At 31.8% G+C, this 27,280-nt stretch overlaps 4 protein-coding genes across 4 annotated transcripts in view; all 4 read left to right on the plus strand.

Annotated features, from left to right (window-relative positions):
• Window positions 1-3,387, plus strand: part of LOC145323489 (uncharacterized) — a 61,359-nt gene extending 57,972 nt beyond the window's left edge. Inside the window, 1 exon segment of the mRNA XM_080165889.1 lies at window positions 1,472-3,387. Coding sequence (XP_080022015.1) covers window positions 1,472-2,879 — 1,408 coding nt within the window. The 3' untranslated portion in view covers window positions 2,880-3,387.
• Window positions 3,388-4,908: 1,521 nt separating this feature from the next.
• LOC145321533 (uncharacterized) lies at window positions 4,909-7,392 on the plus strand. Its single transcript, XM_080162941.1, has 3 exons — window positions 4,909-4,967; window positions 5,799-5,859; window positions 6,095-7,392. The coding sequence occupies exon 3, from the start codon at window positions 6,120-6,122 to the stop codon at window positions 6,912-6,914; it is 795 nt and encodes a 264-aa protein (XP_080019067.1). The 5' UTR covers window positions 4,909-4,967; window positions 5,799-5,859; window positions 6,095-6,119; the 3' UTR covers window positions 6,915-7,392.
• LOC145321537 (uncharacterized) lies at window positions 7,390-12,663 on the plus strand. The gene is made up of 2 exons (XM_080162946.1): window positions 7,390-7,468; window positions 11,968-12,663. Exon 2 carries the CDS (start codon window positions 11,993-11,995, stop codon window positions 12,491-12,493), a length of 501 nt encoding a protein of 166 aa, XP_080019072.1. The 5' UTR covers window positions 7,390-7,468; window positions 11,968-11,992; the 3' UTR covers window positions 12,494-12,663.
• A 21-nt stretch (window positions 12,664-12,684) lies between these two features.
• LOC145323490 (uncharacterized) lies at window positions 12,685-23,449 on the plus strand. Its single transcript, XM_080165890.1, is given in 3 exon segments — window positions 12,685-12,754; window positions 17,271-18,141; window positions 22,528-23,449. Coding segments are annotated over 2 exon segments (1,674 nt in total). The 5' UTR covers window positions 12,685-12,754; window positions 17,271-17,283; the 3' UTR covers window positions 23,344-23,449.
• The last annotated feature ends 3,831 nt before the right edge of the window (window positions 23,450-27,280 follow it).

The following is a 27,280-nucleotide window of genomic DNA, read 5'->3' on the forward strand; positions in this document are numbered from 1 at the left end:
ATACAAAGTAGAATAATGTCTGGCCATCTGTCTGTCCAATGCTTAAGATCCTTCTAACCCATGCCGAAAAAATTTCCTCAGTATTTATGATGTAATATCTTGGGATGTAAATATCCATTTATGGTAAAGATTGTGTTAGTAAATAACTCATTTAATTTATTTTCAGACTGAATGTAAAATGAAATAAGACTGAATATTATAAAACTAAAGTCAGTATAGCCATAAAGATCAAGAAAATACTAGTAAATTGAGTTTAGCAAATCAAAGTAAGTTAGTTTTTTATATAAAAAAAAGTTTGAAAACATCCATAAAAGCAATGCAAATTAATATCAGATTGTTGGACATACAAACATTAAAACCAGTTGAGAGTGAAAACTTAAGAAGCAGAATGTAAACTTACACGTCTAAACAAAATTGTGTGTAAATTTGAAGCAAAAATTTTTGAATAAAAGAATAAACTTACATTTTTAGACCTGATAAAAGGGATGTTTTGCTTACAACAATCTGCCTTATTGTTTTAGGAATTATTATTTAAAAAATCAGATAAACAGTTAAAAATCAATATATTTTGAATTTTTCATGTACGGAAATACTTGTAACGATTATAAAGTTGCTAGGCTAATTAAGATATTGATATAAGGAATAAGTTTTCATAGAATAATGTTAAAAGGCCTTCGGACATGATCTTAAATAAATCTTAAAATAGTGATTTATTTTTCAGACAGAATATAAAATGTAATAAGACTTAATGTTATAAAACTGAATTTTATTGAAATATTTAAAGGAAAAAAGCATAGGTATGTTTTATTTTAGCAAATTAAAGTAAGTAAATGTCTGTCTGTCCTCATAAAGAGACTTCGCTTAATACTTAAATGATTCAGTATAGTATAGTATAGGTATAGTTTTTAATTTTTGTTGGAGTGTAGTACAATAATAACACACAGTGTAGTACAAACCTATAATAGTTAAAGGCCACTGAAAAAATTACCTTTTTTCCATTTGAAATAATAATGATTTCCCTAGTAAAGCTCAGAAATCCCCCCCCCCCTATATTGGGAAGAATTCGTTCGTGCTTTTGTGTTTTACTTAAGTCCAGGTTAAGTAGGTTATATTGGGTTGTATTGCAGCGCCAGTACACTACAGGTATAGGTCTTGCAGGGTAGGTCTCCATGACGAGAGGTGCTTAAAGAAAGTATGCCCTATTTTCAACTTATTTTATTTGTTAAAAACAAGGGTTTGTGGTTGCTTATGCTCGCTAGGCACATTAAGGTAAAGCACTAAAAAGAGAAATAATGTTGTTGGTTAAACGTCCTCCTTCTCAACACCCCCAATTCACTAAAACACAGCTAATAGTCAAAGATAAAATAATGTAAGCAAAGAATAATTATTTTCTATTCAGAATATACAATAAAAATTTGAATTTATTATTTTTAATTCACACAAGTATTACATTAAAAATTATTTATTCAAGGTGCAAGAACAATAAAGAATCCATCATGAACAAGTGTTATATCTGCTCCAAGGAATTCTCTTACAAGAGTAATTTAACAGTGCATATGAGAGTTTATACAAGCGAGAAGCCATTCAAATGTGATTTATGTGATAAAGCGTTCTCACTCAAAAATGCGCTAGTTTATCATAAGAGAATTCATACAGGTGAAAAGCCATTCAAATGTGATACATGTGAAAAGGCTTTCTCACAACCAAGTGCATTGATAGTGCATAAGAGTATCCATACAGGAGAAAAGCCATACTCTTGTGATATATGTGAGAAAGAATTTCGTACAATTAGTAATTTAACTGTTCATAAGATGACCCACACAGGTGAGAAACCTTTCTCTTGTGACACATGTGAGAAAAATTTCTGTACAAAAGCTCAATTAAATGTCCATAATAAAATCCATATAGGAGAGAAACCATACTCTTGTGGTACATGTAAAAAAGCTTTCCTTACAAAAAGAAAGTTAACTGTCCACAAGAGGATTCATACAGGAGAAAAGCAATTTTCTTGTTGTGTATGTAAAAAGGCTTTCTCACAAAAATATCATTTAACTGAACATAAGAGAATTCATACAGGTGAAAAGCCATTCAAATGTGATACATGTGAAAAGGCTTTCTCACAACCAAGTGCATTGATAGTGCATAAGAGGATCCATACAGGAGAGAAGTCATACTCTTGTGATACATGTGAAAAAGTGTTCACAACAAATGGTCAGTTAACCGCCCATAAGAGGATCCACACAGGAGAAAAGTCATACTCTTGTGTCTTACTCAGATGTCATATCTGCTACAAGGATTTTTCTACAAAGTTCAATTTTACAAGACATATGAGAATACATACAGGAAAGAAGCCATTTAAATGTAATTTATGTGAAAAGTCTTTCTCACAACAAGGTCATTTAAATGTTCATAAGAGGATCCATACAGATGAAAAGCCATACTCTTGTGATAAATGTGAAAAGACTTTCTCACGACGTAGTTCATTAACTCGTCATAAGATGGTTAATACATGTGAGAAACCATTAAAATTACCTTCCACCAGTTTTGTTGATTTTGGTGAAGCTAAAATCAAACTAGAAATAAAAGAAGAAGAAACTCTAGATGAGGATCCTCTGACTATCAACATGGAGGCTAAGAATGTGGAAGAAACTATAAAACTAGAAACAAAAGAAGAAATTCAGAATGAAGATTTTCTTTCTTGTGAACAGAATTTGCATCTAGAACAAAAGTTAAGCTACAAGATGAAAATAAAGAAGAAAGAAGAAGAAATTCTTGATGAGGATCCTATCTTTATAAAGATGGAGGCTGAGAGTGTGGAAGTAATTAGAAAAGAGGAAATAAAAGATGAAGAAAGAATTGAGAGTGAAAAATTTGTTTAAGTAGATAAAAATAAAAATGTTTGATAATGAATAAACCTAAATTGCTAATTTGTTATATATGTATTTATGTTTGTATTTAAGCTACGATTTAATGTGTGAATTATACCTATTACTTCTCCAAAGATATTTCTAAAAAAATCACAATTCTTTATGCTTATTTAAATATTTATGTTTGTATTGAAGTTATGATGTAAACTGTAAATGATATTACTCTTTTTGAAAACAATTTTTCAAAATGTTATTTGTATTTTTAATAATGTGCAAATAGGCTCTTATTTGTACTTTGTTTGCTTTTTTTGTATATTGTTCAAACATAAATCTGTGTTGCCTGAACCCTGCGGCGCTACCTTGTACATGTACATACCTAATTTACTTTAACCAACGTTTTGGGAATATTTGATGTAAACTATTTAAATTAAATCGTATATGTACTGTTTTTGTCTGTCCTTCAATTAGTCGGACCTCATTATTAGAATTGTGTAACTTGTGAAATCATTATTATTTTTATTTTCAGACTAAATAGAAATGAATTGAGACTCTAAGATTATAAAAAGAAAGGAAAAGTTAAAGGAGGAAAAAAATAGAGAAAGAATAGAGCAAAGTAAAGTAAGTTAGTTTTCTATATTACAAATATTATGTAGCAGAATTCTTGTAATCTTCATTGAAACCAATAAGTCCCTAGGATAAAAAAGGTGACTAAGATTTTATTTAAATTTTTAGTTTTTTGCAAATGGCATTCTAAAATGATATCCAGTCATTCAATGAAGAAATTGAGTGTTCATTGCCAAATTAATATAGAATATATGTTTGTCTGTCAATATCTGCGCAATTTGGCTAATTATTTGGCATTCTATGAGGTTTGTGTCTCTGTGAATGAAAGATATTCATCTTTTCTCATGAAAACTAATCTTAGTAATTTAGTTATCAAGAAGTTAACAAGGTTGTTAAGCTGTTTATTTCATTTTTTTAAAATTAAACTTTTTTATTTCCAGGTGCAAGAACAATAAAGAAACCATCATGAACAAGTGTCATATCTGCTTGAAGGAATTCTCTCAAAAGAGTGATTTGAGAAGACACGTGAGAATTCATACAGGAGAGAAGCCATTCAAATGTGATTCGTGTGAAAAAGCTTTCTCGCAACAAGGTGCTTTAACTTGTCATAATAGGATCCATACAGGAGAGAAGCCATACTCTTGTTATACATGTGAGAAAAAATTCCGTACAAATGGTGAATTAACTGTTCATAAGAGGATTCATATAGGAGAAAATCCATACTCTTGTGATACATGTAAAAAGGCTTTCTTGCAACAAAGTCATTTAAATGACCATAAGAGAATTCATACAGGAGAGAAGCCATACTCTTGTGATACATGTGAAAAGACTTTCTCAAGACAAAGTTATTTAAATGTCCATAAGAGGATTCATACAGGAGAGAAGCCATACTCTTGTCAATTATGTCAGAAATATTTTTCCTTGAGTTCAAATCTGAAAATACATTATAAATCAGCTAAACATATTAAAAAAATAGGATCTTCAACTTCTGCTTCTACCAGTTTTGTTGATTATGGTGAAGCCAATATTAAACTGGAAATAAAAGAAGAAGAAACTCTTGATGAGGATCCTCTCTATATCAACATGGAGGCTGAGAATATTGAAGAAACTATAAAACAGGAAATAGAAGAAGTAGAAATCCAGGATAAAGATTCTCTTTCTTGTGAACATAATCCTGATGAGGATTATATAAATATTATTGACATAGTCGAACATAAAGTTGAATATGATTAAGTCTATGATAGTATTAATTTTATCAAAAAAAGAATTTAATAAGAAAGATCCATTTTCAGTAAATGAAATTGTTGCATATAAATATTACTTACCTACAAAGTTATTTTATTTCTTTATTATATATACAAGACTTTTTTCACTTTTTTATTTTCTTATATATTTTTAAATTTAAGTTATCTCTCAGTGTAAACCAGTAATTCTTGTTCGTTAAATTTTTTTATTTATTTATTATTTTTTTATTTTCAGAATATGAAAATGAAATTTTCTTACATGGTACATAAAAAATATCACGAATAAAAACAGGTATATAGTTATTGCTTCAGGCATTGAAGTAAGGCCATAGGTTATTAAGTAGAGATAAAGGATTTCTTTTTAGATGTATTTTGGATATAAAGATGTAGATTCACGACATGCATTTTAACTTTAATTTAATGAATTACATATTTTGTTTTCTTATATTACATGTATTTTATATAGGTGTCTTACTTTCACAAGACCAACTTAATTTAAAGGTTCCTAATTTTGCTGTATGAAATACACTAGATGTTAATCATTACTCTTGTAACCTATGCCTTCAATCATTTCACTGCAATGTTATCTTTAACTATAACAAATTATACAAATTTGGGTGTACCTCAAACACTGCCAGATAAAAGTTAATTTTGCATTCAAATATCTTTTTTGTCAACACATAATTATCATATTCTATAAAAACATTTTATGTTTTCCTACTCCAAGTACCTAAACTCGTTAAATGCTCTTCATACAACTGTCCCCTCCAAAAAGAAACCATCTTGTAGACAGGATTTAGACTTGGATAGAATAATTAAGATTAAGTGAAAAAAAGATATAAAGTTTGTTACTGGATATTTCTTTTTATACTTTTAATATCATAGACGAAATGTTTTTAGAAAGAAAATTAACTATTATTTGACAGTTTTGAAGATACACATAAAAATGGTTAATTTGTGATTTTTAAGTTTCCCATTTTATAAAGATGATTGCAAAAATAATATTTTACATTGGTATTTTATAGGGAAATATTTAATGAACAATATGGCATCACTTATATTAAGTTAGATCTCATTATTAGATTTGTACTACATATGAAATAATGATTTTTTTTATTTTCAGACAACATAAAGTCAACATAAAGAGAAACAAACCTCGCATAGTCTCAGTTCAGAAAATTAAAGTAAGTTAGATTGTAACAAGTACAAGGATAGATTTATCCACAACATTAAATAACATTGACAGACACACCCAACATATAGAGTAGCTATAACAAATAAGATAAGGATGTAGAGAGAATATTTTTTATAAAGTACATCTGGATTGCTTTTATATACATAGTGACGGACACTCCCTACATATAGCTAAACTTATTAATTTCCATTCTACACAAGTATTATATTAGATATTTATTCCAGTTGCAAGAAAAATTAATAATCCATCATGAACAAGTGTCATATCTGTGCTAAGAAATTTTCTACAAAAAGCAATTTAACAGTACATAAGAGAATTCATACAGGAGAGAAGCCATTCAAATGTGATACATGTGAAAAGGCTTTCTCACAACAAAGTGCATTAATTACTCATAAGAAGATCCATAAAAGGGAAAATCGATACTCTTGTGATACTTGTGGAAATACTTTCCGTGTCAGTAAAGAGTTGATATTACATAAAAGGATGCATACAGAAGAGAAGCCATACTCGTGTGATACATGTGACAAAGCTTTCCGTACAAAGTATGAGTTTAATTATCATTTTACTGAGCATGAGAAGCCACACTCTAGTAAATTAACTCTACACAAGTGTCATATCTGCTGCAAGGAATTCTCTATGAAGAAAAGTTTAATAAGTCATATGAGAATTCATACAGAAGATAAGCCATACTCTTGTGATACATGTGAAAAAGCTTTCCTACATCAATGGGAATTAAATAACCATAAGAGGATCCATACAGGAGAGACGCCATACGCCTGTGATACATGTGACAGGGCTTTCTCTCATATAGGTAATTTAACTATGCATAAGAGGATCCATAAATCCAGTTGGAATTTTGTCACACCTTCTGCTTCTACCAGTTTTGTTGATTGTGGTGAAGCTAACATAAAGATGATAATAAAAGATGAAGAAACTCTTGATGAGGATCCTATATCTATAAAGATTGAGGCTGAGAGTGTGGAAGTAATTATAAAAGAGGAAATTAAGGAGGAAGAAGGAATTGAGAGTGAAGAATTTGTTTAGAAATAAAAGTGTTTGATGAATGCATGACCCTAAATAGCGAATTTGTTGAAATTGCCATTTTGTTGTAAATGTCTTTTAAAAAGTGCTTAATTATGTTTATTAATGTTTGTATTTAAGATTTAATAATATGTGTAAATAATATTACTTCTCCAAAAATAATTTTTTTTAAAAATCATAATTCTTTGAACAAACTGTGTAAATAGTTAGTATCTTATATATTTTGTTTGCTTTATTGATTAAACATAAACATGTGTCGTCCTAACCTTACAGGTTTACCTTGTACATACCCAAATCATCCTAGCTAACCTAAGTTTGAGGAATACTAATTGATAAAAAATTGTATTTTTTTTCTGTCCTTCTCTTGAATGCCAAAGCTTTTATAACTTCTTAAATTTTTGTTATCCAATATATTTCTCGTTTTTTTCCTCATATTTAGAATTGTGTTACATGTAGAATTATTATTATATTTAATTTCAGACTGAATATAAAATGAATTGAGACTCTGAGGTTATAAAAAGAAAGAAAACACGAGAATTTGAGTTTAGCTAAGTAAAGTAAGTTTTCTATTACAAAAGGGGGGGGGGGCGTAATGACATGAGCTCTTAAACCGTGAGCAAAATGGTCTAAATATTAAGCTAGACCCTTCAAACTTGGTATGTAAGCCTAGTCCTATAGGTATTACATCTAAATGGCAAAAAAATCCAAAAAATTTTATTTTTAGGTTAGGTTAGGTAAGAAAAACCCTGCGGAAATGGGGTTTTTAGGCTTTTTTTGGTCTATTTTGATGTGGAAACTTGCCTTAAATTGTTTTTTCTTAGGGTTTTAACTTAAATACACTGTATCTATTCATATGGACATTATTTAAGATGATTCAGCAAGTCGGGGACCGACCCCAGGGGGCTAGGTGGGTGGCCCGCAGGGGTTAAGTTCATTTTTCCCAATATATTTGTTGTGATACATCAAATTATAGGTTTTTTAGGTCAAGGAACTCAAATTCAGAGCTAAAATAAGCATTAGACTAATCTGAAGCTAGCCCCAGCGGGCTAGGTTGGTGGCCCGCAGGGGTTAAGTGCATTTTTTCTAATATATATCTTGTTATATATCAAACTAAAGGTTTTTTAGGTCAAGAAACTCAAATTCTGAGCGAAAATTAGCATTAGACTGACCTGAAGCTAACCCCCCCGGGCTAGGTTGGTTTTCTGCAGGGCTTAAGAGAATTTACCTAACCTAACCTAGAAACTTACTTATATTTTTACAGGTTTTTTCTTAAATAAACTGTGTCTATTAATGAAGACTTTATTTAAGATGATCCAGCAAGTCGGGGACCGACCCTAGCGGGCTAGGTGGGTGGCCCGCAGGGGTTAAGTGCATTTTCCCCAATATATATGATGTGATACATCAAATGATATGTTTTTTAGGTCAAAGAACTCAAATTCAGAGCTAAAATAAGCATTAGAATAATCTGAAGCTAACCCCAGCGGGCTAGCTTGGTTGCCCACAGGGCTTGAGTGCATTTTACCTAAGCTAACCTAGAAACTTACATTTATTATTTTTTTTAGGTTTTTTTTCTAGAATAAACTGTCCATTCATGAGGACCTTATTTCAGATGATTCAGCAAGTCGAAGACCGACCCCAGCGGGCTAGGTGGGTGGCCTGCAGGGGTTAAGTGCATTTTCCCCAATATATATGTTGTGATAAATCCAATTATAGGTTTTTTAGGTCAAAGAACTCAAATTCAGAGCTGAAATAAGCATTAGACTAATCTGAAGCTAACCCCAGCGGGCTAGATAGGTAGCCCACAGGGCTTAAGTGCATTTTACCTAACCTAACCTAGAAACTTACATTTAATATTTTTTTCAGGTTTTTTTCAAATAAACTGTCCATTCATGAGGACCTTATTTCAGATGATCCAGCAAGTCGAAGACCGACCCCAGCGGGCTAGGTGGGTGTCCCTCAGGGGTTAAATGCATTTTTTAAAAAAGTATGTGTTGTCATACATCCAACTATAGGTTTTAAAGGTCAAGAAACTCAAATTTACAGCTAATAAAAGCATCAGACTAATCTGAAGCTAGCCCCAGCGGGCTAGGTGGGTTGCCTGCAAGTCTTAAGTGCATTTTACCTAACCTAACCTAGAACCTTACTTGTTTTTTTATGGTTTTTTTCTGGAATAAACTGTGTCTATTTATTAGAACATTATTTAAGATTTAAGACCCCAGCAGGCTAGGTGCGTGGCCCGCAGGGGTTAAGTGCATTTTTAGTTGTCATACATAAAATTATAGGTTTTTTAGGTCCAGAAATTCAAAGGGGTAGTTTCATGAAATGCATTTGAACTTAATTTAGTGAACTGCTTATTTTTTCCTGGTTAATTGGTTAAACTACATTTTATTTATATGGCATATATTTAAAAGAATTTCAATTTTGATAGTATACAATGTTAGCGGTGGAAGAATTTAATATGCTAATAGGATACAATTTTTTAATTTAATGTATACCACATACCACAAAAAAACTAGCATCAGGTTGCTTTTGTGTTTTTTTAGCTCCAAATTGACTTTAAAAACCTATAGTTTGATGTATAACAACACATAATTTGGAAAATTTACCCCTGCAGGCCACCCACCTGATCCGCGAGGGTTAGCCTTAGGTCAGTCTAATGCTTAAAATAGCTCTGAATTTGAGTTTCTTGACATAAAAAACCTATAATTTGATGTATGACAACAAATACTTTAGAAAAAATGCACTACACCCCTGTGGGCCACCCACCTAGCCCGCTGGGGTTGGTCCCCAACTTGCTGGATTATCTAAAATAATGTCCTCATTAATAGACACAGTTTATTCAAGGAAAAAACCAAAAAGAATAAGTAAGTTTCTAGTTTAGGTTAGGTAAAATGCACATAAGCCTTGTGGAAAATTTACCTAGCCCGCAGGGGTTAGCTTCAGGTAAGTCTTATGCCAATTTTAGCTCTGAATTTGAGTTTCTTGACCTTAAAAACCTTTATTTAGATAAATAACAAGATCTATATTGGAAATAATGCATTTAACCCCTGCGGGCCACCAACCTAGCCCTCTGGGGCTAGTTTCAGATTAGTCTTAAGCTAATTCTAGCTCTGAATTTGAGTTAACTGACCTAAAAAACTTATAATTTGATGTATCGCAACATATATATTGGGAAAAATGCACTTAACCCCTGCGGGCCACCCACCTAGCCCGCTGGGGTCGATCCCCGACTTGCTGGATCATCTTAAATAAAGTCCTCATTAATAGACACAGTTTATTCAAGAAAAAATCCTGTGAAAATATAAGTAAGTTTCTAGGTTAGGTTAGGTAAATGCTCTTAAGCCCTGCAGAAACCCAACCTAGCCCGGGGGGGTTAGCTTCAGGTCAGTCTAATGCTAATTTTCGCTCAGAATTTGAGTTTCTTGACCTAAAAAACCTATATTTTGACATATAACAAGATATATATTAGAAAAAATGCACTTAACCCCTGCGGGCCATCAACCTAGCCCGCTGGGGCTAGCTTCAGATTAGTCTAATGCTTATTTTAGCTCTGAATTTGAGTTCCTTGACCTAAAAAACCTATAATTTGATGTATCACAACAAATATATCAGGAAAAATGAACTTACCCCTGCGGGCCACCCACCTAGCCCCCAGGGGTCGGTCCCCGACTTGCTGAATCATCTTAAATAATGTCCATATAAATAGATACAGTGTATTTAAGTTAAAACCCTAAGAAAAAACAATTTAAGGCAAGTTTCCACATCAAAATAGACCAAAAAAAGCCTAAAAACCCCATTTCCGCAGGGTTTTTCTTACCTAACCTAACCTAAAAATTAAAAATTTTGGATTTTTTTGCCATTTAGATGTAATACCTGTAGGACTAGGCTTATATACCAAGTTTGAAGGGTCTAGCTCAATATTTAGACCATTTTGCTCACGGTTTAAGAGCTTATGTCATTACGCCCCCCCCCCCCCCCCTTATGTAAAAGAATCTTTAGAATATTAATATTCTAATATCTGTTTGTAATAAAAGTTAACTAGTTGCAGTAAAAAAAACAGTTGGGGTTTGTTTTTTTCTATAGTATGGACACTATAAAACATCAAAAGTAGATCGGGTAATAATACTATAGTCATGTACATGTGTGTGAGTGGATAGAAGAGAAACTTTTACCTACATAGTGACGGATACACTCTACGTATAGAACAGCTATACTAAATAAGATTTGGATGTAAGGAGATAGTTTTCATAGAGTACATCAGGAATATTTTTACCTACATAACATGACGGACACACTCTACATATAGAGTAGCTATACAAAATAAAATATGAGAACTTTTTTGAAAGCAATTTTACCCCACTTATAGTTTTCAGAATTTAATGATTAACGGCTTATTTTCTTCTTTTTTTTATAACCATTTATAGAACATCAAAAAATTTTCTTAAGCTCAAATCTTCTACCCTTTGCAAGAAAAGAAATGGATTTTCAGTAGTCCACTTTGGGGGGCCAGTATTCCTTCCCTGGTTGAGATATGGCCTTCAAACTTTGTTATGTACTAGTACATGTCCCCAAAAGTATCTGTATCAATTTTTAACTCTGTATATCAACTTTGAAGCGTTTTGCAGCCATCCTTGCAAACGGTAGAAGACTAGAGCATGAGAAAAATGCGCTAAAACCATTTGTAGATGTTGACATCTAGGTTTTGAATTTTTTATTTTACTGTACTTTTTAAATAAAAACTGAAATATTTTTTGATGTTCTATAAATGGTTATAAAAAACAAAGAAAATAAGCCATTAATCATTAAATTCTGATGACTATAAGTGGGGTAAAATTGCTTTCAAAAAAGTTCTCATAAAAAAAACACACTGTAGATGTAAGGAGATGAGTTTTCATAGAGTACTTTTACCTACTCATTGACAGACATACGGACACACCTTAATTATAGAGTCCAATATAATCAGTATTTGAAATGATTGATAAAAAATAAAAAGGATTGAAATTATTATTTTCAACTCTACACAATTATTACATCATATAGGTATTATCTATTCCAGGTGCAAGAACAATTAAGAATCCACCATGAATAAGTGTCATATCTGCTGCAAGAATTTCTCTAAAAAGAGCGATTTGACAAGACATGTGAGAATACATATAGGAGAGAAACCATTCAAATGCGATTTTTGTGAAAGTGCATTTTCGGACAATAGTGACTTAACAAAGCACAAAAGGATCCATACAGGTGAGAAGCCATACTCTTGTGATACATGTGAAAAGACTTTCTGTACAAATCCTCAGCTAACAATTCATAAAAGGATCCATACAGGAGAAAAGCCATACTCTTGTGAATTATGCCAGAAATCTTACTACTCCAGTTCAGACTTTTCAAGACATATTAAAACAGCTAAACATCTCAAGAAGTTAGAATCTATTAAGAATGCAGATCCACCTTCTGCTTTAACCAGTTTTGTTGATTGTGGAGAAGCTGATATTAAGCAAGAAATAAAAGAAAAAGAAACTCTTGATGAGGATCCTATATCCATCAACATGGAGGCTGAGAGTGTGGAGGAAATAAAGGAGTAAGAAGGAGTTTAGAGTGAAGAATTTGTCTTAGCACATAAAAATAAAAATGTTTGATAAATGCATGAACCTTAATTGCGAATTTGTTGTCAACGTCTTCTAGCAAGAGCTGTATTATGTTTGTATCTAAGATTTGATATAATGTGTAAATGAGTAAATAAATAAAGTTTCTTGCAACATACTTATTATTTTTCAGATAAAAGAATGAAATGAAATGATTTGAAAAAAGATTTATTTGAATTGAACTCTTTATTGTACCAACAGGTATGTATTATGTTGATGAGAAAACAAATCAATAGAACTGTTTAAAAATGGTATGAGATAACTTTCTTCTCCAAGTCTATTTTCGTTAATGCTCTTTCTTGTCAAATTATCTTAGGCAAATTTTTGTTGATACTAAGACTACTTTTTGAGACAAACTTTTCATTTCTAAGTTTGATGACAAATACTTCTTATATACACTCTTTAATTTTTTTTTTAAAAGGGATAGTTCTACGAAGTGTATTTAAAGAGTTAAGGTACTTAGAGTAGTGAACTTTTATATGTCTTAGTAGAATATATTAGGCATTGGATAGATATGATTATATGTTAAAGAATTTTTAACATTGACCAGACCAAATTTTTTTATTTGACAATATCTAAAAAAGTTAAAGTGATTTGCCACATAAATTACATGAGAATGGTCTATTTTTTTCAAAATCAGTTCAGTTCAGTTCAGGCGCGTCTCTCTTTTGGACTGTGGAGTCCAGAGAATACGGCCACCCTGCTCCTCCATGAATTCCTTTTTTTGGCAAGTGCTTCAGCTTCTCCCCATGTTAATTCCAAATTAAAGAGGTCCTTTTCAGTGCTCCGACGCCAGGTCATTTTTGGTTGTCCCCGTTTACGTTTACCAGTGGTGGGGTTCCATTTTAAGCACTTTTTTGGAAACCTATTTTGTTCCATTCTAAGCACATGTCCTAGCCACCTTAGTCTTTTAAATTTCACTTCTGCTTCAATACTATTGCACTTGGTCTTAGCATACAGCTCAATGTTTGATATTTTGTTTGGCCAGAATATTTTGCAAATTCTTCTTAGGCAGCTATTGTGAAATGCATTAAGTTGATTTGATTCAGTTTTCACAGTTCTCCAGCATTCAGCTCCATAAAGAAGAACTGATTTCACATTACTGTTGTAAAGTCTGATTTTTGTTTTCAGAGCAAGTTTCTTTGAATTCCAAACGTTGTGTAGACTGTTGAAAGCAACCCTAGCCTTATCAATCCTGGTTTTAACATCAGCTTTTGAGCCATTTTCACTGCTGATAACACTCCCCAAATAGGTGAATTTGTTGCTTTGTTTCAATTGTTCACCATTTATTGTTATAGTTTGATCAGGGTTTGTAGGTATATTCATAATTTCAGTCTTCTTGACATTAACAAAGAGCCCGACTTGTCCTGCGTATTTGACTAGTCTATCTGTCTTAGCTTGTAGATGTTTAATTGTTTCTGAAATCAGTGCCAGGTCATCAGCAAAGTCCAGATCTTCTAGGTGTCCTAGTATGCCCAGCTGGAGACCACGTTTTTTGTCCTCTGTGGTTTTCTTCATCACCCAGTCAATGACCAATATAAATAGAATAGGTGATAAAATGCATCCCTGTCTAACTCCAGTGCTTATTTTAAAGAAATCAGATGTCTTATTGTTTCCAACTGAAACACAGGCTTGGAAGTTGTCATAAAATTTAGTTATCATAATTATCATCTTTTCAGGTATACCATAACTTCTTAGTATTTTCCAGAGTGTTTGTCTGTGTATGGAGTCAAAGGCCTTAGAGAAATCAACAAAATTTACATGGAGTGGCTTGTTAAATTCAACACATTGTTCAATAACTGTCCTAAGGGTGAAAATTTGGTCAACACAGCCTCTTCCAGCACGGAATCCAGCTTGTTCTTCTCTTAGTTTATTGTCAATTTTCTCATCAATTCTGTTTAAAATAACTTTACATAGGACCTTGCTTGGGATAGAAAGCAGCATAATTCCTCTCCAATTATCACAATTGTTCAAATCTCCCTTCTTAGGTAGTTTTATGATAATACCTTTAGACCAGTCAGTTGGTATCTTTTCTTGTCTCCAAATTTTATCAAAGAGATCAGTCAGAGTCCTAGCAGAAAGATCTATGTCTGCCTTAAGCATTTCGGCAGTTATCAAGTCAGGTCCAGGTGCTTTGTCATTCTTTAGACTATGTATAGCAGCTTTAACTTCTTGAATAGTTGGTGGACTTGTGTCTATGTCTATTTCATGTCCTGGTTCTGGTTCAGCAGTAATTTCAGGTTCAGGTCTGTTCAACACTTCTTCAAAATGCGATTTCCACCTTTCAGCAACTTCTTTTTCTGTAGTGAGTAATTTACCATCTTTAGCCTTGATAGTTTCACCACTCTTTTTGATATATTTGCCACTTAATTGCTTGGTTATGTTGTATACCTTTTTCATGTTACCGAAGTCAGCTGCTCTCTGGGCCTTTTCAGCCATATTGTCAATGTAATCTCTCTTGTCTTTCCTTGTGCGCTTTTTGACTTCTTTGTCTTTAGCAGTATATTCAGCTCTTAAATTGCCCATGTCAGCCAAATGTTGAGCATTATGAATTTTGTTTTTAAGCTTCTTTCTCTCTTCTATTTTGTTCCATGTTTCTTCAGAGATCCAGTCCTTTTTCTCTGGTTTCTTGTGTCCTAGGATTTCCTTAGCAGTAGATTGAAAGTTTTCTTTAATTGAAGTCCATGTGATCTCAGTCTCGTCATTTAGGTCCTCTAAGACTTGAAATCTATTTTTGAGTTTTAAGACAAATTCATTCTTTATCACTGGGTCCTTTAATCTTGAAGAATCATATTGTCTACCAATCTCACTCTTTTTATCATGGCCACAACGCTTCAGCTTTAATTTAATCTTACTGACAACTAGTTCATGGTCACTGAATATGTCGGCTCCTCTATAGCTCCTACAGTCTTGCATTGACTTGACCCATTTTCTATTGATCATAATATGGTCAATCATGTTTCTTGTTTGTCCATCAGGTGTTGTCCAGGTATATTTGTGAATGTTTTTGTGTTGGAATAATGTACCTCCTACGACCATATCATTATTTAAACAGAATTCAAGTAAAAGTTCTCCATTTTCATTTCTTGTACCTATGCCAAAGTGTCCCATTGCATTTTCCACTCCAGTCCTGTCAGTTCCTACTTTAGCATTCATATCTCCAAGAACTAGACACATGTCATGTTTGGGTACTGAGTTTCTGATTGATTGCAGTTGATCATAAAACTCTTGTTTTACTTCTTCACTTTTGTCATTTGTTGGGGCATAGCATTGGATAAGGGTCAACTTGCAGTGCCTTGATTGGAATCTAGCCTTAATTATTCTGTCTGATATAGGTTTCCAGTCTATTAGTGAATTGACATGTCGTTTTTGAATAATTATAGCAACCCCATACATATGTTGACTTTCATGACCAGAATAAAGTATTAGGTGGCCATCTTTGGTTGTGGTTTGTCCTTGTCCTGTCCATCTACATTCTGCAATTCCAAGTATTCCAATATTGTAACTTGTCATTTCTTTAACTACTTGGGCTGTTTTAGTTGACTCATACATTGTTCTAACATTCCAGGTTCCTATCTTACAGCTTTGCTTAGAACTTATTGGTCCTGTCATCAAGTTGATAGCTTCCTTTCGGATTTCACCATCATCTTTCATATTCTCAGTAAACTGAGCATCAGTTCCAACAGTTCTTGTTTCATGCACACCTCTGGCTGTGTTAAAGCCATAAGTGTTTGAGGTTTTGTGGGTGGTTTCTGTAACTGTTGGAATTTTTACAGGTAGGATAGTTAGTCCTACGCAAACCTTTCATATCCCTGGAAGGAAGGGTGACTGGTAAGGGGAGGGACGTCAATATCCCCCAGTACTTCAAGAAGTACCTCCTGCCCTGTTTTTTTTTCAAAATATGTATAGCCAAAACACCAATATGAGAGAATCTTTTTCCACATATTTCACAAGAGATATAAAAAAATTGAACATGGGTTCCCCTTGGGACAAGTTACTTAAAAAACATAAAAAATAACATCCGGTTCATAATAGGACAGGTTTTCTAGAGATTCTTTTTAAAAAAAATAAAGAAAACCGTCCGGTTTACTTACAATATACACATTATCTCACGCGGAAATACCAACTAACCATACAACATATATATATATATATAAAAAGACCATTTTCATGTAATTTATGTTGCAAATCACTAACTTTTTTAGATATTGTCAACAAAAAAAAAAGTTCGGTCAGGTCAATGTTAAAATTCTTTATCACAATCATATCTATCCAATGCCTAATATATTCTACTAAGACATATAAAAAGATCACTACTCTAAGTACTATACTAAATATTTTATTGGTCATTCTTTGTTGTTATGTGTATTTTGTTGTATAAAAAGTTTGAAGTTCTATTAACTAGTAAATGCTATCTAAAGTTGTATTTATGACAAAAATGTTTTCGCCATATATAACATGCAACAAGGTAAAATAAAAATGAAAAACTCATTTTTTAAGGAAAATCCCTGGTCAAATCTTTTAATTTTAATCAATAACTTTATATTATGCACTACTACGTTATTTAAAATAGAAAAAACTTACAGTTCACTATTTTTTTTAAAATGCACTTCGTGAAACTATCCCTTTGGCTCACATTTATTAGTTTATGTTATTTTTTATATAATTGGATATTTTTAACCCTTTATTGTCTGTATCTAATTGTCTATTGTCTTAGGTGCAACTGACAAATGGATACAAAAGAAAAAACATTCAAATGTGCATCATGCAACATGACATTCTTACAGATTGATAGTTTTAACAGACACAAGACCATTCATGGCGTGAGACCATTTAAATGTGATACATGTGAAAAATCTTTCCGTACAAAAGGTGAATTAACAGTACATAAGAGGATCCATACAGGAGAGAAGCCATACAAATGTGATACATGTGATAAAGCTTTCCTTACAAGTAGTAAGTTAACTGTTCATAAGAGGATCCATACAGGAGAGAAGCCGTACTCTTGTGATAAATGTGAAAAGGCATTCTCGCGACAAGATGCATTAGCTGAACATAAGAGGAATCATACAGGAATAAAGCCATACTCATGTGATATATGTGAAAAATCTTTCTATTCTACTGGTGGTTTAACAAGACATAAGAAGATTCATACAGGAGAGAAGCCATACTCTTGTGATACATGTGAAAAAGCTTTCCGTACAAATGGTGAGTTAATTGTCCATAAGAGAATTCATACAGGAGAGAAGCCATTCTCTTGTAATATATGTAAAAAATCTTATAATGATAGTTCAAACCTGTTAAGACATAACAAATCAGCTGGACATCTTAAGAAGTTAGAATCTTATAAGAATTCAGTTCCACCTTCTGCTTCTACCAGTTTTGTTGATTGTGGTAAAGCTGATGTAAAACTAGAGTTAAAAGAAGAAGAAACTCTTGATGAAGATCCTCTCTCTATCAACATGGAGGCTTGGAATGTTGAAGAAACTATAAAACAGGAAATAGAAGAAGAAAGTCAGGATAAAGATTCTCTTTCTTGTGAACAAAGTCCTGATGAGAATAGAATAGCAGCTATAGTGGAACATAAATAGGTTGTAGATAATTATTAGTTTATAGAAATTACATCATAAAATTGAGATGATATTGTAAATGACGGGAGTTAGGATTATTGTGTTGATCTCATTATTTCAAGTAATCCAAGTTCACATTAATTCTTTTTCTCTCTTTCTCCTAGCAGATTTATGGTTGACTTTGTAAATATTTGAGTTTATTCTTATTTTAACTAAATCATGTTCATTGTATGGATTGTAGCATAATATAATGTCCAAAATTTTTATACTATAAATAAACAATTGGACAATGACAATTTTAAAAAAATTAAAAAACTTTTCATCCTTGATATTTACAAGCATCAAAAGTCAGAATTATACTTATGCAATTTTTTTTTCATCTCTAAATTAGATCAAACTTTTCACATATTTCTTATTATTATTTTATATTCACTTAGATCCGATGATAAGACTTGTATTACTTGTAATAATAATTATATTTATTTTCAGACAAAATATAAAATGAAATAAGACTGAAGTAAATAGAACTGAAAGTGAAAGAAAACTCAAGTAAGTAAATATCTGTCTGTCTATATGAAAAAACTTTGCCTACCACTGAAATGGAGGAATCTTGATATAAGTCTAGGCATAGTTTTATTTTTACTTCCTATTTGAGAATAGTTCAAACCTATAATGGGAAAAGTCCTATTTTTTCATTTAAAATAATAATGATTTCCCTCAAAGTGCCTAGTAAAGCTTAGAACTCCCCCCCCCCTCTATATTGGTTAGTATTCTTTCGTGTTTTTGTGTTTACTTAAGTTCAGGTGAAGTTAGAATATATTGGGTTGCATTGCAGCTCTAGTACACAACAGGTATAGGTCTTGCATGGTAGGGACCCAGGACAGGAGGGGCTTCAACAAAATACTCGCTAGGCACATTAAGGTAATCCACTAAAATGAGAAATAATGTTGTTAGTGAAACGTTATCCCCCCCCCCCCCTCCCCAACAACAACACCAATTTCCTTGAGCACAGCTAATAGCCAAAGATAAAATAAAAGAGGCAAAGCATAATTATTTTCTATTCAGAATATACAATAAAATAACAAATGCTTGAAATTATTATTTTTAATTCTACACAAGTAAATTGTTTTCTATTTATTCCAGGTGTAAAAACAGTTAAGAAACCATCATTAACAAGTGTAATATCTGTAGCAAGAAATTCTCTTACAAGAGTCATTTAAATGTAATTTATACAATAAATCATTTATTCAGGATGGTAGTTTAAAAAATCACATGAGAATCCATACAGGTGAGAAGCCATTTACATGTGATACATGTGAAAGGGCTTTCTCACATCAAAGTACATTAGCTGATCATAAGAGGATTCATACAGGAGAGAGGCCATACTCTTGTGATACATGTGAAAAAACTTTCGTACAACAAACTAGTTTGACTGTACATAAAGGATCCATACAGGAGAGAAGCCATACTTTTGTGATTTGTGCCATATATCTTTTTGCACCAGTTCCAACCTGTCAACACACAATAAATCAGCAAAACATCTTAAGAAGTTAGAATCTACCAAGAATTCAGTTTCACCTTCTGCTTCTACCAGTTTTTTTGATTGTGGTGAAGCTGATATTAAACTAGAGATAAAAGAGGAAGAAACTCTTGATGAGGATCCTCTCTCTAACAACATGGAGGCTGAGAATGTTGAAGAAACTATAAAACAGGAAATATATAATATATTTAAATAATTTATCTTTTTGTTGTTTTATCTATAACAATTTTGCCTGATATAAGTAAGTTTTTCAAAATATCATTAACCTAAAAAGACTCCAAAAATAGGTGTAAAAAAATGATTTTAACTTAAAACCTAAATTTTAGATTACACTTTTTAAAGTTCCTGCTAGTAACAAAAAATAACAGGATCTCTAGCTCAATTTTGCCAAAAAGTCGTTTTATGTAAAAAGTTACTTTTTTGCTCAGTCACTTTTTTAAAACTTCAGCTCTTAAAATCTTCGTTGTTAATGTAGGTAAAATATTTTTTTTTGTATATTCTTGTGTGAAAGTGTATAGAGAACAAGGACATATGTTACTTTTGATGATACATTAAGAAATAAAGGCTGTATACCCTTAAAGATACTTTTACGTGGGTCTTACTGTAGATTTTTTCTATTAGAGATTTAATAATGAGTAGTTAGATTTAAGTACTTCAATATCATTTATGTGGGATGTAGATACAGTTTCTAGTATTTTTCTTTTATAAATAACAAAACTTTTTAATGCTTTTAATGTTGATTCTTTGAAAGAAATTATTAAAAAGATGTTATTCTCATTTCTCAATTCTTAGTATTTTTCCTGATTTCAAAAATATCTTTTTAGCTTAACTGATAGTTCCACGGTGTGCTCTTGGCGAGATAATGTTATTAGGTTAGTTACTCATCAAATATGTTCTAGAATATGACAAGCATAGATTAGCAATAATAATATTTAATAGAAAGATCAATTTTTTATCACGTTGTTTTTGAGATAAACCAAAAATGTCCGATTTGTGATTATTAAGGTTAATTTTTGAGAAAAAGCATAAATCACAATGTTACAATTTTACAAGTATGATTGTAAATTTTTAACATTTGAAAACTACATGATAAAAATAAAAGTAACCCCAATTATTTTCTTTAAATATACAAGAAAAGGAAAAATAGTGTGATCACGAATTTAATTTCAAATTATATCATATCTACTCTCTGAAAAGATATTGTAACAGAAATATTTGTTTATATCCTTCAATATTAAAATCCTTTTACTAAAGGTTATTAATTTGTGAAGCATTTAAAAAAAAACACGCGGCATTAAGTACTGATGTACCTGCGCGAGTAGTTTGATGGGTTGGAATGAGTAGCAAATGTTTTCTCTCCTTTGAACTTAAGATTGCAATGAAGTAATAGTTATTTCTCGCATCGTATTATAAACGGCTTTCCGCGGATATAGAATGTACAATTATAAGATTAAAACTAGTTTTTTTAGCCCCGAGGTGACGAATTCACCGGCTAAAAAAACTAGTTTTAATCTTATGATTGTACATTTCTATATTCGTAGAAAGCTGGATATAATACGATGCTAGACATAGTTTTTTCGTATGGATGAAAACCGGTTCCTATCCACCGGATTCGAATGAATACGAGAAAATAAATTATTTAATGAATTAATATGTTATATGTTTAGTTTCAATTGATTTTATTTAAACTTTCTTGTTTCCATTAATCATTTTGTCTTTTTAAAGTTTTCTTTCAATTAATCAATAGAAATGTATAGTAACAGTAACAAGCCCTTTTCACTCAATAGGGGGAGCATAGGCCGCTGATAATTTGTCAGTGTTTCTGTAACAATGTGGCTTTTAATGGATATGGGATAGGGTTGTCAGCCCTAAGCCCTATGATCGCGGTGTAAAGCGTCCATATGCCCATCAGACAACCAACCCTTTAATTGCACGACCTTTATCTGTGCATGGTAGTGAGTTGCGCCTGTTTTGGGCCAAGGCATTCCCACCACTCCAACTATTTATGTCGCGCACCTGACTTAGCAGCAGTAGGAACCATTTTTAACGTCTTTAGTTATGACGCGGTGTCGAATTGAGATTCGAACCTATCACCTTCCCGATGGAAAGCCGATGCGCTAAGTGTTGAGCCACGGTCGCGGGTATAGAAATGTATAATTATCTCTTATTACTATCAGATTATTTGAGTTTTTATTTTAATACAATTTTGCTTTTATACATTTATTCCTTTGTGTGTTGTGATGGTTTGAAAAAGGATTATATATACATATCTTAGTTCATCAATATTTCATTATTTCCTCATTATCAAATTTATGTTGCTTGTAAAATAATAATTATATTTATTTTCAGATAAAATTTAAATGAAATCAAACTGAAGATCATAACACTGCACTGTAGTAATTAACAACATAAAGAGAAATAAAACTCTAATGAATTTGAGATCAGAAATAAAGTAAGTTAGTTTTTAACAAGTACAATAATTTTGTCCATAACAAACCACTGCAATCCCAAAACATTTTTAAAATCATGATAGATATCAAAAATTTATATGTATTGCTAAGATACTATTTTATGTAATAGGTTTTTTCGTATGTTTCATGTATATTTTATATATGTAGATGGGCGTTTTTACTTTATTAGAGAGAGAGTGAGAGAGAGGAGACAGAGGGATATAAAGTGCATATGATAATTATTCCTAAATAGTGACTGATGATGTACGGACACCTATATTATAGAGTAGCTTTGTTACTTAAATAACAGTAAATTAATTAATAAGATCAAAAATCATTATTTCCTATTTTACTATTATATTAAATATTATTTATTCCAGGTGCAAGAACAACTAAGAATCCATCATGAACAAGTGTCATATCTGCTGCAAGGAATTCTCTATAAAGAGAGACTTAACAAGACATATGAGAATTCATACAGGAGAGAAGCCATTTAAATGCGATTCCTGTGAAAAAGCTTTCTCACAACAAGGTACATAAACTGTCCATAAGAGGATCCATACAGGAGAGAAGCCATTCTCTTGTAATACATGTGAGAAAGCTTTCCGCTCAAAAGGTGAGTTAATTGTCCATAAGAAGATTCATACAGGCGAGAAGCCATATTCTTGTGATACATGTGAAAAGGCTTTCTCACAACAAAGTGCATTATATATACATAAGCGGATTCATACAGGAGAGAAGCCTTACTCTTGTGAAACATGTAAAAAGACTTTCAAGCAACAAAGTGAATTAACTACACACAAAAGGATCCATACAGGAGAGAAACCATTCAAATGTGATTTATGTGATAAGGCTTTCTTACAACAAATCCATTTAAATCACCATCAGAGGATCCATACAGGAGAGAAGCCATACTCTTGTGTTACTTGTGGAAATACTTTCTCACGACAAAGTGCATTATATATACATAAGCGGATTCATACAGGTGAGAAGCCATTCTCTTGTGAATTATGCCAGAAATATTTTTACTCTAGTTCAAACCTGGCAACACATAATAAATCAGCTGGACATCTCAAGAAATTAGAATCAACTAAGAATACAGTTCTACATTCTGCTTCTACTAGTTTTGTTGATTGTGGAGAAGCTGATATTAAACTAGAGATAAAAGAAGAAGAAACTCTTGATGAGGATCCTCTCTCTATCAACATGGAGGCTGAAATGTTGAAGTAACTATAAAACAGGAAATAGAAGGAGAAATAATTGAGGATAAAGGTTCTATTGATATCATAGAACATTAAATTGAAATATGACAAACAATAGGTTTTTCTTAAATGAGATACCTGAATTTGTACCTAAATATTGTAATATTTTTAATGTGAATTACAATTTTTCTTTTCAAAATTAAATCTGTGGATACTATTTTTCCCACATTTTGATTTAAGAATATTTTGTTAAAAAGTTTTCTTTTTCTGTAAATCAAAGCATAATTTTTTTGTTACATTGTTCTCTATTTAACATTGACATCATAATGTTTTCGATTGAATTTTTCAACCAAATTATGTGTATATTCTTTTAGGCAGCACCTTTGATGCAATAGCCATACGGGATTATCCTATCCATAGTTTACAATGCGCCATGTTAACCTAACCTAACCCAGAATAAAACATTAAAACAATCTTTTTTACTAAATTTGTTTCCAACGATTTCTTACTTTTTTAGACTTTTCATGTTGAAAGCAAATAATGATCAGAAAGCTGGAAGTTGAAATAATTTTTCGTTAATTTAAATTAAAATCTGTTAAACTTCAGCTCACTAGATATTGATTCCTAAAATGAAATATGAGATATTTTAATGAATGTATTTGTAGTTTTCTGTGTGGTTATTTGATTAATTATGATAATGTTTTTACCCTACAACAATTACTATTCCTAATACTAACTAAATACTAAAGACAGAATTTTACTCAAGATAAAAATTTTCATCTACTGTCTTATCTATAAATATTATATTTCTTACTCTAATATTCATTTAGATATCATTATAAGACTTGTGTTCGTTGTAGAATAATAATTATGTTTATTTTCAGACAGAATATAAAATGAAATAAGACTCAAGATTAGAAAACTGAATTTATTAATACATTAAAGGAGAAAAAAGCTTAGGTATGTTTCATTTTAGCTAATTAAAGTAAGTAAATGTCTGTCTGTTCTCATAAAAAGACTTCGCTTACCACTGAAGTAAATAAGTTCTCTTTTTAAAGAATCTTGATATAAGTCTAAGTTTAGTTTGTTTACTTCTTTGTTTTGTTGGAGTGTAGTACAAACTTTTATTGGGAAAGGCCACTAGAAAAATAACGATTCTTTTTTTCTTTTATTTTAGATAAGAAATGTTTCTAGTTGACCACATAACTCGCCCCCCTTCCTCCTTCTTCTATATTGTGTGGTAGATTTTTATGTGTTTGTGTTTTACTTTAGGTTCGGTTAGGTATATTGGGTACACCACATGTATAGGCTCTGCAGGGTAGGGCTCCAGCCAGGAGGGGTTAGGCATGAAGAAAAAAAATAACTCACCACCTTTTCAGATTAATTTCTTCTTAATAAGGAGGGTGGAGGGAGGTTGCTTATGCTCGCTAGGAACTTTAGGTTAAGGCGTTAAAATAAGAATCAACATTGTTGGTTTAACAACTCCCCCACATGCTTGAGCACAACCAATAGTCAAAGATGAAATTATAAAGACAAAAAATTATTATTTTCTTCTCAGGAACTATGTTAAGTATCATTCATTTCAGGTGCAAGAACAAATAATAATCCATCATGTTGTCTTGTGATGTTTGCCAAAAGAAATTCTCCCAAAAGGGCAATTTGAAAACGCATATCAGGATCCATACAGGTGAAAAGCCATTCAAATGTGATGTATGTGAAAAATCATTTACACATGTAGGTAGTTAAAAAGCACACATGAGAATTCATACAGGAGAGAAGCCCTACTCTTGCAATAAATGTGAAAAAACTTTTAAACAAAATGGTGAATTAAGTCGTCATAAGTTGATCCATACTGGTGAGAAGCCATACTCTTGTGATACATGTGAAAAGACTTTCTCACATCAAAATAATTTAACTGTCCATAAGAGAATCCATACAGGAGAGAAGCCATATTCTTGTGATGCATGTGAAAAGTCTTATTATACAAATGGTGAATTAAATGATCATAAATGGATGAACCACACAGACTTGAAGCGTAGCTATTGTGAATTATGTCAAAAATTGTATTACTCCAGCTCAGACTTGCCAAAACATAATGAATCAGTTGGACATCTTAAATAGTTGAAATCTGCTGAGATTACATCACAACCCTCTACATCTACCAGTTTTGTAGACTGTGGTAAAGCTGATGTAAAACTTGAAATAAGAGAAGAAGAAACTATTAATGAGGATCCTCTCTCTATCAACATGGAGGTTGAGAATGTCGAAGAAACTATAAAACAGGAAATAGAAGGAGAAATAATTGAGGATAAAGATTCTATTGATATCAATGAACATAAAATTGAAATATGATGAATAATTAAATTGGTTTTCTGATATGAAATACCAAATTATGTAAATATTGTATTATTTTTAATGTAAATATTAAAGGGAGGGGAGTTTTGCCACTTTCGCTTACTCAGTGTTTATTAAGATTGTTTTTAAAATATTTTTTCTATTTTGCAAATCAAAACTTATCATTTTTTTACCTTTTGATTTTTTTCAGATAAGGAATAACAATGAAATGAAAGTACAATTCTTGCAGCCTTCATTTATTCGAATAAATAGCTAAGATAAATCAGGTAAAGTGTTACTTTCATTAATTGTGCCAGAATTTTTTTTCATCATTTCTCGCAGAATCAGAGATTTTAGAATCATTTAAACATTTACACTGTTCAAAAATTTTCTAAGTTTGATCACAGATTCTCAGTTTTCATGTATAGTTTTGTCAAAGCTATGCTTCCTATGGGTTGGGTGTGTCAGTTTCATTTTCAACTTTTTCTTCAAAAAAACTGAAATGTAGATATTTCACCTTACTGATGACTGAATTATTTAACAATAAAATGTTTTTAGGTTGAATCACAATGAATACTCAACATTCCGAAATGACATAAAAAATATCACGTAATGAATGCAATGAAATACTCTTGTGATACATGTGAAAAGTCATTTGCACATGAAAGTAAATTGATAAGACACAAGATGATCCATACAGGAGAGAAGCCATTTAAATGTGAGTTTTGAGAAAATGCATTTTCAGACACAAGTTCCTTAACAAGACACATAAGAATCCACATAGGTGAAAAGCCTTACTCTTGTGATACGTGTGAAAAGGCTTTCTTACAACAAGGTCATTTAAATGAACATAAGAAGATCCATTTAGGAGAGAAGTCATACTCTTGTAATACATGTGAAAAATCTTTCTCATGACAAAGTAGTTTAATTGACCATAAGAGGATTCATACAGGAGAGAATCCATGCTTTTGTGTTTTATGCCAGAAATTTTATTCCTCTAGTTCAAACTTGAGAACGCATAATAAGTTTGAAGTTTGAATCTATCAAGAATGCAGTTCCTCCTGTAGCGTCTACCAGTTTTGTTGATTGTGTTGAAGCTGATATAAAACTAGAGATAAAAGAAGAAGAAACTCTTGATGATCTATAAAGATTGAGGCTGAGAGTGTGGAAGTAATCATAAAAGAGGAAATAAAGGAGGAAGAAGGAATTGAGAGTGAAGAATTTGTTTTAATAGATAAAAATAAAGTAACAGGATGTTGGTCTGTCTGTCTGTATGTTTGTAGCGAAGGATATCACTACATGCTGAGTTGATCAAGTTTTCCTTAACAGGTTAGCTTCTCATAGGTCCCGGGAAGGTTACTAACTATTTTGGGGAGGGTACCACCACCATCCCAAGAGAAGTCGCCTTTAGATAAAACTACCCCCCCCATGCAATTTTTTTTTAAAACTAAGATTAAAAATTTAGTTGGGGAGAAAGTGGTTGTACCCCCCACAAAAAAAAATGGGTGTTGCTCCTAGAGGCTTCCAGGGGGCGTAGCCGCTAGTGTTTGTTAGTTAACCAATATATATTTCTCATGTTTTATTTGCTCTCATAATTAAAATTATGTTACTATAATTGTATGTTTATTTTC

Source organism: Acartia tonsa, chromosome 6 (assembly GCF_053477335.1).
Source record: "Acartia tonsa isolate MP-2025a chromosome 6, ASM5347733v1, whole genome shotgun sequence".
Taxonomy (NCBI): Eukaryota; Metazoa; Arthropoda; class Copepoda; order Calanoida; family Acartiidae; genus Acartia; species Acartia tonsa.

What these genes read in the sequence shown, in the direction of transcription:
- LOC145321537 (XM_080162946.1), top strand. Translation starts at nt 11,993, where the DNA reads ATGAATAAGTGTCATATCTGCTGCAAGAATTTCTCTAAAAAGAGCGAT.
- LOC145321533 (XM_080162941.1), top strand. Translation starts at nt 6,120, where the DNA reads ATGAACAAGTGTCATATCTGTGCTAAGAAATTTTCTACAAAAAGCAAT.